Genomic DNA, 10,976 nt, shown 5'->3' with positions numbered 1-10,976 from the left:
TTCCATCAGTGAGGGCCACCACAGTCCCTCAGAATTATTTAAGACTCACTAGGGGGAGATTAGAGTAGCAATCCTTCTAATCCTTTCAAAAAATTTCTTTTGAACCCTTTTCAAAAGGTTTCTTCACTTAGCACCCTGGAACCAAATGGAAGTGATTATTTTTGAGATGTGACATCTTCCTCCTGGGCCTTGCCTAGCCAAAAATGTTGTTATCTGTTGCAATTAGAAGACAGCAGAGTGAGAAGTCTCTTCGCTCAAAGTTTCTTTGGCCACTGGAGCAGAGCTTCCCAGAGCAGTAAACGCCTTTAGGATAGGGACTGTTGGAATTAAATGAGCTGGAGAACTACAATCTGGAAACTGGACTTCAGCTTTGCAAACTCGGAAACTCATTATCACTGTGATGGTTAATTTGATGTGTTAACTTGAGTGGGTCATAGGTGCCCAGATTAAATATTGTTCTGGGTGTGTCCATGAGGATGTTTCCAGACGAGAATAGCATTTGAATTAGTAGACTCAGCAATGTAGATTGACCTCCTCAGTGTGGTTGGGCATTGAAAAGGCAGAGAAAAGAATTTGCCCCTCTTTTCCTGCCTCACTATTGAGCTGGGATATCTCATTTCACCTTCTCCTGCCCTCAAACTGAGATTTACATCATCAGCTCCCCTGGTTCTCAGGCCTTTGGACTTGGACCGAACTGCATCACTGACTTTCCTCCATCTCCAGCTTGCAGACACAGATTATTCGACTTCTCAACCTCCATAATCATGTGAGCTAACTACTCATAATAAATAAATAAGTAGGCTGGGCGCAGTGGCTCACGCCTGTAATCCCAGCACTTTGGGAGGTCGAGGCAGGCGGATCATGAGGTCAGGAGTTCGAGACCAGCCTGGCCAATATGGTGAAACCGTCTCTACTAAAAATACAAAAATTAGCCAGGCGTGGTGGTGCGCACCTGTAGTCCCAGCTACTCAGAAGGCTGAAGCAGAAGAATCACTTGAACCTGGGAGGCGGAGGTTGCAGGGAGCCAAAATCGTGTCACTGCACTCTAGCCTGGGCAACAGAGTGAGACTCCAACTGAAAAATAAATAAATAATTATATATATTGGCATATATATACACACATACATATATATAGAGAGAGAGAGACAAAGAAACAGAACCAGAAGTATATATATATATTTGCACACAATAGGATATATATATGTGTGTGTGTATATATATCCTCTTGGTTCTGTTTCTCTGGAGAACCCTGACTATTTCTGGTGATTTAGTCAAAATAACTCACCTCATAAAAGGCAGATACATAAGCCAGTATTTTTTTTTTTTTGAGATGGAGTCTCGCTCTGTCGCCCAGGCTGGAGTGCAGTGGCCGAATCTCAGCTCACTGCAAGCTCCACCTCCCGGGTTTACGCCATTCTCCTGCCTCAGCCTCCTGAGTAGCTGGGACTATAGGCGCCTGCCACCTCGCCCGGCTATTTTTTTTGTATTTTTTAGTAGAGACGGGGTTTCATCGTGTTAGCCAGGATGGTCTCGATCTCCTGACCTCGTGATCCTCCCGTCTCGGCCTCCCAAAGTGCTGGGATTACAGGCTTGAGCCACCGCGCCCGGCCATAAGCCAGTATTAACTACCAAGTGGAGAAGAATAGCTATAAACACAGGCCAGGGAATTCTCTCCTATATCGAAATCTATTCAGAAGCCAAATAAAAAGAAGACTGCATAATAAATACGGAATAAGAACAAAGGGAGGTAGCTAGAGCTAAGGGATATTATCTGTGTCCTGCTGAGACCAGAAAAAATATCCTTGCCCCATGAGAGTGCAAACCTCTAGTTACTAAAATATTTATACCCACCAGGTCTTCAGTGCTGACTATACATCAGATTCTTGCCCTCTGAATTCCTCCATGTCCCCTCTCTCATATTCTCTCTTCAGCCTGTACAATTAAAGAGTTAACCATTCTTAATTACAGTCACATTCCGAGCACGTCTTCTCCAACTTACACACCCAAATCAGGTGACTAGTATGAACCATTCTCACATGCAAGACACATTTATTGATAATCTTTAGTTCCATGGAAGGTTCGATTCATCTGCTTACTTTATTTCCAAGCTTTTGGAGGGACCCTCACTCCTCTTTGCAGTCTTCCTTTATTTATTCATTTATTTATTTATTTGAGATGGAGTCTCACTCTGTCGCTCAGGCACAATCTCGGCTCACTGCAACCTCCACCTCCCAGGTTCAAGCAATTCTCCTGCCTCCGCCTCCTGAGTAGCTGGGATTACAGGCACCACGCAGGGCTAAATTTTGTATTTTTAGTAGAAACTTTGTTTCAACATGGTAGTCAGGCTGGTCTCAACCTCCTGACCTCGTGATCTGCCCGCCTGGGCCTCCCAAAGTGCTGGAATTACAGGCATGTGCCACTGCGCCCAGCCTCTTCCATTATTTATGACATTGACTTTTCTGTAAAATAAATATACACATATTTTAAAATCAATTACAAATGTACAGAATGGAGAGGAGCACTTTAACAGCCATCACATGATTGGGATTTTGTTGACAGTAAACTAAAAGTTTTTTTTTTGATAGTGTCTCACTCTGTCACTACAGTGCAGTGGCATGATCACAGCTCCCTACGGGCTAGACCTCCTAGGCTCAAGCAATCTTCCCGCCTCGGTTTCCTGAATAGCTAGGGCTACAAGTGCGTGCCACTATGCCTGGCCTGGTCTCCATAAGTCCCCTCTTCTCCGAGCCAAACATCTTCACACCTTCCGGTGATCATTAGTGGAGAGGCCTGTGAGAGGTCAATGTCCCTGAAATCGAGGGCTCCAAATTGGTCATGGCTTTCTTCAGATGGCCCAAACAGCTTGTTTCATTTCACAAACATTTATTGAGCATCTACTACATTCCAGGCACTGTGGTTATTATAAATCACTGAGACATTGTTTGCCCTAAAGGAGCTACGTGTATTTAGTAACAGCTTCACAATACGTGACGAATAAGATAGCACTAATCCACATTTGACAGCAAAAGTACCAAAAAAGAAAGAAAGAAAAAGAAGAGAGAGAAAGAAAAGAAAAGAGGTGACAGAGGGCGGATGCGGTGGTGTAATCCTAGCACTTTGGGAGGCCGAGGTGGGCGGATCACGAGGTCAGCAGTTCGATCCAGCCTGATCAACATGGCGAAACCCCGTTTCTACTAAAAATATACAAAATTTAGCGGGACCTGGGGGCGCGCGCCTGTAATCCCAGCTACTCAGGAGGTTGAGGCAGGAGAATCGCTTGAACCTGGGAGGCGGAGGTTGCAGTGAGCGGATATCGCGCCGCTGCACTCCAGCCTGGGCGATAGAGCCAGACTCCGTCTCAAAAAGAAAAAGAAAAAGAAAAAGAAAGAAAAAGAAAAAGAAAAGGAAAAAGAAAAAGGAAGGAAGGAAAGAAGGAAGGAAGGGATGGAGGGAGGCAGGGAGGGAGGCAAGGCGCGAAGGAGAGAAGAAAATGAAGGGAAGGGAAGGGAAGGCGGAAGGGAAACCGGAAGGGAAGGAAAGAAGCGTATTTAGGAAGTATCGCGTTGATGTCAGGCCACGGAACCTCTGGTGACCGGGTAGTGTAACTCCGTCATTGGTAGCTCCCCGCCCACACAGCCGGGACCCGCGGCCTTCGAGGACATGGACTGGGCCAGTCTTGCCCCGTCGCGGCCAATGCCCCAACCACACGCAGTCCACAGGAGTCCTGGCTCCCATTGGCTGCAGCGGGAAACGGTGAACCAATCCTCATAGGCCTTAAAGCCCTCCTCTCGGGGTCACTTCCGCCTCTGGGGTCAGGCTCCGCCCAGCTTGCCCGGCATCACTCGCGGCGTTGGAGTCAACATGGAGGAGTACGCGCGAGAGCCATGGTGAGCCTCACCGCTGTCTTTGCATTTCTCTTGCCCGCCTGCCCACTGCCCTCCTTCTCCCCTGTCCATGCTCCCAAGGTGCAAGCCAGACTCAACCGCAGCCTTGTCGACTTGGGCCTGGTAACTGTGGGCAGTGCAGTCTTTCACGGCCAGTCGGCTTCTTAGCCCTGTACCCACTACCTTCCCGGCCTCGTGAGCCTCGCTCTCCCAACCCAGCACCCGTGTGGTCCTGTGGTGGATGGTAGAGAGGTCCAGACTTGAGTTTGATAGAACCTCGGAACCTCCTCCCAACGCAGGGCATAATCGACCTTATGCGGGGCCAGTTATAATCCCCTCTGTTCGCCGAGGTGACCTTGGGCGCATCCCTCCGTCTCGCCTTGCTCAGTTCCTGCGTTGAGGAACTGAAGAATAAGCATTTGAGGGAGTGTCATTCTTGAGGTTTTACTTGTATCATGATAGGTGTCCGCAGAGCAGAGCATTTTAAATGAATGGAACATAGATTTTAGCCAAGGGGTCTGGATAAGCTGCTTTAGACAGTGGGGCCATGTTTTTCTCCTTGGAATCCTTTCTTGTGGGTAGAGGGGGACAAAAATTACCTGGGAAATAGAAAGAGGTAATAACATGTGTTCTCCGAAAAGCCATGGACAGAAATTCATTCTTTCATCCAGCGTTTATTGAGTGTGAATAAACCAGACACATAGATAATTATAAAACGATGTAATTGCTGTCAGAAGTCTCAGGTTGCGAGAGTTTAATGTTTCTGGGGTCATAAGTAAAAAATCAAATCTTGATATTTCGATTAATCATTTGTTTTATTGTGTGAGAGCAGCAACCAAGATGTCCTCAATTTGTGAAAGTGCCCAGGACCTTGAATTATTACTCTGTTATCCTAGCCTTGAATTATTACTCTGCTTTCCTAGCCTTGTTGCCTGTTTCGTGTTCCCTTCTCTCCTAAATGGCATACAAAATGTAAGTTTTAGGGTCTCCTAGCTCTTCAAATTTATCTTCTTCAAAGCAGTTATCCTCCATTCTGGATTGTGCTCAGATATGTAGGACTCAGCACACTGTAAATAGCTGTTTGATGTAGTATAATGACACAGGTTAGCAGAGGATTAAAATATTTAACTATGTTGAGTTAGAGATCTTAGAAAAATAAGGCCAGGCGTGGTGGATTACACCTGTAATCCCAGCACTTTGGAAGGTCGAGGCGGATCACGAGGTCAGGAGTTTGAGACCAGCCTGGCCTATATGGTGAAACCCCGTCTGTACTAAAAATACAATTATTTGCCGGGCGTGGTGGCGCACGCCTGTAGTCCCAGCTACTCGGGAGGCTGAGGCAGGAGAATCGCTTGAACCCGGGAGACAGGTTTCAGTGAGCCAAGATCATGCTATTGCACTCCAGCCTGGGTGATAGAGTGAGACTCCATCTCAAAAAAAAAAAAAATTCTTAGAAAAATACTGGGTTTTCATTTAGTAAATCATTAGGTAACCCCTTAACATTCAGTACGTATGTCCTGAAACAATATAATCAGTTACCTGGTTAGCTTTGTAGTCAAAACTGCTTTGATTTGTTGACTGCCCTGTTTGGTTATAGCACTTCCTCAAGTCATTTTATAGGCCAAATATTTATTGGTTGCAGTGGGTCCTGCAATATAATCTGTTCCATTATAATCCTTACTGTATTAGCAAAGATTTTATGGTTTGTGAATGAGAAATGTGGTCTTTTTTTTCCCCCTCTGTTCTTAGCCCATGGCGAATTGTGGATGACTGTGGTGGGGCCTTTACGATGGGTACCATTGGTGGTGGTATCTTTCAAGCAATCAAAGGTTTTCGCAATTCTCCAGTGGTAAGTGGGTGAATGGTCTTATTTTATCATCACTTGAAGTGTGGGTTTGATATTACTGGTGGTCCCATCAGTGGCTTAGAAATGTACTTCTAATATATTTTTTGTTGCTTCTTTTTTTTGTTATAGGGAGTAAACCACAGACTACGAGGGAGTTTGACAGCTATTAAAACCAGGGCTCCACAGTTAGGAGGTGAGCAGAATTTTCATTTTAAGTGAACTGTTTTTTTCTGTTTATTTGAAGATGGAGCTATTTTTATTTTTAGATTATAACAATTAATGATTTTAGTTTGGTCTAACAGTTTGTCACAAACATATATCCCTATAGTTTCTTCTTGATTTTTAGTTTGTTTGAAAAATTAACCTGAATTATGATAGCCATTTGAAAATCTTGTCTCCGTCCTTCAGATACTCTGTGATTTTTTTTCCCCCTTCTCCAGAAGAAAGTGTGTTTAAAGCTCAGGTTTGAGCTGGGCATGGGTCGTAATCCCAGCACTTTGGGAGGCCAATGTAGGCGGATCACTTGAGGTCGGGAGTTCGAGACCAGCCTGACCAACATGGAGAAACCCCATCTCTACTAAAAATACAAAATTAGCTGGGCATGGTGGCGCATACCTGTAATCCCAGCTACTCAGGAGACTGAGGCAGGAGAATCACTTGAACCCGGGAGGCAGAGGATGCAGTGAGCCAAGATCACGCCATTGCACTCCAGCCTGGGCAACAAGAGCGAAACTCTGTCTCAAAAAAAAAAGCTCCATCCTGGCTAACACGGTGAAACCCTGTCTCTACTAAAAAAATACAAAAAATTAGCCGGGCGAGGTGGCGGGCGCCTGTAGTCCCAGCTACTCCGGAGGCTGAGGCAGGAGAATGGCGTAAACCCAGGAGGCGGAGCTTGCAGTGAGCCGAGATCCGGCCACTGTACTCCAGCCTGGGCGACAGAGCGAGACTCTGTCTCAAAAAAAAAAAAAAAACCTCAGGTTTGTGAGTCAGGAACAATAGCTTCTGAGGTAACATAAAGCTGAAGAGAATTTGATCTGAAGGATTGGGGTTTCATGCAGGAGAAAACCAATGAAGCTGACTGGGCTGTTCTCCAAGGTTAGTTTTGGGACATTGTGCGAGGTCATTGCAAAATTTGAAAAGATTCTATTCATTGTACTTTGTAAACTTGGTTATTCAGAAGCTGGGAAAAGGGAGGTGACAAAAAATGTTCCTAGATTATATTCACTTACAAAGGTATAGTCAGGGCTGGGTGCAATGGCTCAGCCAGTAATCCCAGCACTTTGGGAGGCTGAGTTGATCTGATAGCTTGAGCTCGAGAGTTGGAGACCAGCCTGGGCAGCATGGCTGCCCATTTCCCCAGAAAAATGCAAAAATTAGCCAGGCGTTGCAGCATGTGCCTGTGGTCCCAGCTACTGGGGAGGCTGACAGGGACAGATCAGTTGAACCTGGGAGGTTGAGGCTGCAGTGAGATTGCGCCACTGCACTGCAGCCTGGGTGACAGAGTGAGACCCTGTCTCAAACAGCAACAAAAACAGACAACACAAGGGTATAGTTAGATTGGAGAGACCGTATATAAGACATGAAAAAGACTTAATACTTCAGGCATTCCTTAGAAGTTTTGGGTATCAAAATAATCTTCTCTTTGCTTTTCTTAACTCTCACAGTAATGAAGAAGTTAGTACTATTATTATCTCTCATTTTCCAGATGAGGAAATTTAGGCCCTGAGGGTTGAGGTAATGTTGTATCTTTTTCCTTTTTTTCCTCTGTAATAATTATCTACCCTGGAAAGTAATTAGTAACTAATTTCTGTTTTGGTGTTGGTGGTTATTGTGTTGTTCAAGAATGGTAAGTGGTATTAAAGTTCACACCAAACCCTGAATCTCTAGTATATGCAGAAGCCATATAGGTTTTTGCTTGTTTTTTGAGAGGCTGCTTCTATCACCTTATACATTTTCAGTAAGTTAAAATACCATCAGATAATTGTCACTGCCAAAAGAAACCTGTGAAGACATAACAACTAAATTGTTGCTGGGCGCGGTGGCTCACGCCTGTAATCCCAGCACTTTGGGAGGCCGAGGCGGGCGAATCACAAGGTCAGAAGATCTGAGACCATCCTGGCTAACGTGGTGAAACCCTGTCTCTACTAAAAATACAAAAAAATTATCCAGGCGTGGTCGCGGGCACCTGTAGTCGAGAAGCTGCGGCAGGAGAATGGCGTGAACCTGGGAGGCGGAGCTTGCAGTGAGCCCAGATCCTGCCACTGTACTCCAGCTGGGGTGACAGTGAGACTCTGTTTCAAAAAATAAATAAATAAAACGAAATGTAATGTGGTACTGTGGAACAGAAAAAGGACATTAACAAACTAAGGAAATCTGAATTAAGTATGGACTTGAGTTAATAGTAATGAGTCAACCAGGCACAGTGGCTCACACCTGTAATCCCAGTACTTTGGGAGGCTGAGGCAGTGGATTACCTAAGGTTGGGAGTTCGAGACCATTCTGGCCAACATGGTGAAACCTCATCTCTACTAAAAATACAAAAATTAGCCGGTTGTGGTGGCAGGCACCTGTGGGTTATTAGTTGTGACAAATGCTCCATGCTAATGTTGATGTTGGTAATAGGGAAAACTGGAAAAGTTTGTGTTTTCTTACAAAGCAAGTGAAATAGAGGAAGGGTGAGTGGTGGTGTGAGTGAATTGGAATTATCCATTTCAAATCCTTGAGGTTAGCCTTTTTTAGGAAGCTATTGAGAAGTTTATATGGTATTTTAAATTCTAAAAATACTACAATGGTTTTTTTATTAATTTGGTGAGCATTTACTAAGGCATTCAGATCAAGGTGCAGGGACAGGCAGTATGGGAAAATCATAGTTGTGTTCTGAAAGGTATTATATTTTCTTTTTTTTTTTTTTTTTTTAGATGGGGTCACTCAGGCTGGAGTGCAGTGGCACAATCTTGGCTCACTGCAACCTCTGCCTCCCAGGTTCAAGTGATTCTCCCGCCTCAACTTCCAGAGTAGCTGGAATTATAGGCACGCGCCACCACAGCCTGGATAATTTTTGTATTTTTAGTAGAAACGAGGTTTCACCATATTGGTTAGGCAGGTCGCAAACTCCCTATCTCAGGTGATCCGCCTATCTCAGCCTCCCAAAGTGCTGAGATTACAGGCATGAGCCACCACTCCTGGCCTTAGGTCTTATATTTCCTTTCTTTTTTTTTCTTTTTTTGAAACAGAGTTTCACTCTTGTTGCCCAGGCTAGGGTGCAGTGACACGATCTTGGCTCACGTCAACTTCCGCCTCTCTGGTTCAAGCAGTTCTCCATCCTCATCCTCCCAAGCAACTGAGATAGGCGCACGCCGCCACTCCTGGCTAAGTTTCTTGTATTTTAGTAGAGATGGGGTTTCACTGTGTTGCCCAGGCTGGTCTCAAACTCCTGAGCTCGGGCAGTCCACCCGCCTGGGCCTCCCAAAGTGCTAGGATTACAGACATGAGCCATCCTGCCTGGCCTAGGTCTTATATTTTCATAGAGAAAGTAAGATAGGATTTCGACATGTCCCTATTATTCTTTGAGCACTTTCTTTCATTTTTGGAATAAGACATTTAGGCTCATCTTGTACTTTCATGCCCTAGCTGTGGGCAGGGCAGCTTTTCCTGCCGTAGCCATTTCTCCAAAGAGCCCTGGTTCCTTTTAGTTGCGAATGGTATTTAGGGCCAGGAGTGGTGGTTCACACCTATAATCCCAGCACTTTGGGAGGCCAAGGCAGGAGGATGGCTTGAGCCCAGGAGTTCCACACCCTTGACAACTTAGAGAGAATGCCTCTCTACAAAAAAAATTTTTTAAAGAAAGGAAAAATCAAGAATGGTATACAATCTATATTTCTGTATATCTCTACATATTGAAAATCACAAGTTTACTTTGCTATCTTGTATTTCTAATTCAGCCCCACAGGATTCATTATTTTCTTCCTTTTCATATGTATACCTGCCTTCTTAACCTGCTTGGGCTGTGGTACCCCACAACAGGCTGCCCTTTGTCTGGGTATACTCTCACACTCCATGCCAGGCTGCCTTCCTTGAGAATCTCTCTCGCTTGGGCTCTAAAACCTTGTTCTAGGCTGTCCAGGTGTGTACACATTCGCCTCATCTGGCTCTGGATCCTCACACCAGACTGCCCTTTCTGGATCTTCTCCTCATCCTGCTTAGACTCAAACTCTCCATTCTCATCAGTAGCCAAAACTTATTCTGGCAATGATTTTCAGGGGAAGGCTCTCCTGAGATTTTAGGCTCTCGTGAGGAAATGGGAGGGTCTTGTCAGAAAATTTTAGTGAGGTAATTCTAATATACCTAGACATCATAGCTGTCTCCCAGGGCATAGAACTACTGAGAAGAAATAACTGGTTTATTTTTACATAGGATGTGATATCTAATATTGGACTAAAAATGAGGACGCTTATGCTATACTCCACTGGTACTATCCACTAGATTTAATTGATAATGTGAGAATTAGAAAAAGATCCTGGAGATGCTCTGGTTCAGACATTTGGTGGAACTCCATTTATTGCTCTTGTTAACACAAGTTACCTCCTACCCTAAGATTTCAAAGGGTAAAGATTAAAGTGACTGCTTTGTGCAGCTTTTCTTCTTTCTTTCTTTTCTTTTTTTGGCTAATCAAGTGGAGCAGTGAAAATGGAGACAACAAAGAAAGGACCAGCCACTTTTTTCTTTAATCCTATTAAATATAATAACTTTATATGATGCAAGTCTTACGTATTCATTTTAGAAGACTTGGAAAATATAGAAAAACACAAAGGAATGAAATCATGTCACGTCATCCAGAAATGCTGACAATTAAAACCTTAGTGTTGTCTTTTTAGATTTTGTTTGTACTTGTATATGTATGTATGTGTGTGGGTCTTTGTTTATTTTGTGGTACTGTTTTTGTATTTAGATAGAGTTTAAGTGCAAAGTAATCTGCTGATTTAAGGTTGTTTTAAATTCATATCTGAGGAATAAAGGATAGAAAGGCAATTTCCATCCCTTTGATGTTCCATAATTCTAGCTATTTATATCATTCATTTGCCCCTTCAGCATGTATTGGCTTAAACCTGTAATACATTCCAGAATAGCTGGATTTCTTTTGTTTTCCCATCGATAATTTTCATAGAGTAGATGCTCGATGACATATAATGAAGAAAGGCCAAAAACAGAGGTAAGTGAAGCTATGAAAGAAAAGGAGAAGGAAAGAG

The 10,976-nt window shown here is 44.0% G+C and overlaps 1 protein-coding gene across 1 annotated transcript in view; it reads left to right on the top strand.

Moving 5' to 3' along the window:
• Window positions 1-3,802: 3,802 nt before the first annotated feature.
• TIMM17A (translocase of inner mitochondrial membrane 17 homolog A (yeast)) overlaps window positions 3,803-10,976 on the top strand; it is a 17,567-nt gene continuing 10,393 nt past the window's right edge. The window contains exons 1-3 of the mRNA XM_011990539.1: window positions 3,803-3,887; window positions 5,634-5,733; window positions 5,860-5,923. Coding sequence (XP_011845929.1) covers window positions 3,862-3,887; window positions 5,634-5,733; window positions 5,860-5,923 — 190 coding nt within the window. The 5' untranslated portion in view covers window positions 3,803-3,861. The remainder of the gene's footprint in view (window positions 3,888-5,633; window positions 5,734-5,859; window positions 5,924-10,976) is intronic.

The sequence above is a fragment of the Mandrillus leucophaeus genome, unplaced genomic scaffold (genome assembly GCF_000951045.1).
Source record: "Mandrillus leucophaeus isolate KB7577 unplaced genomic scaffold, Mleu.le_1.0 Scaffold38, whole genome shotgun sequence".
Classification (NCBI taxonomy): Eukaryota; Metazoa; Chordata; class Mammalia; order Primates; family Cercopithecidae; genus Mandrillus; species Mandrillus leucophaeus.
The sequence above is the reverse complement of the archived record's forward strand: the minus strand, read 5'-3'. Positions and strand labels throughout refer to the sequence as shown.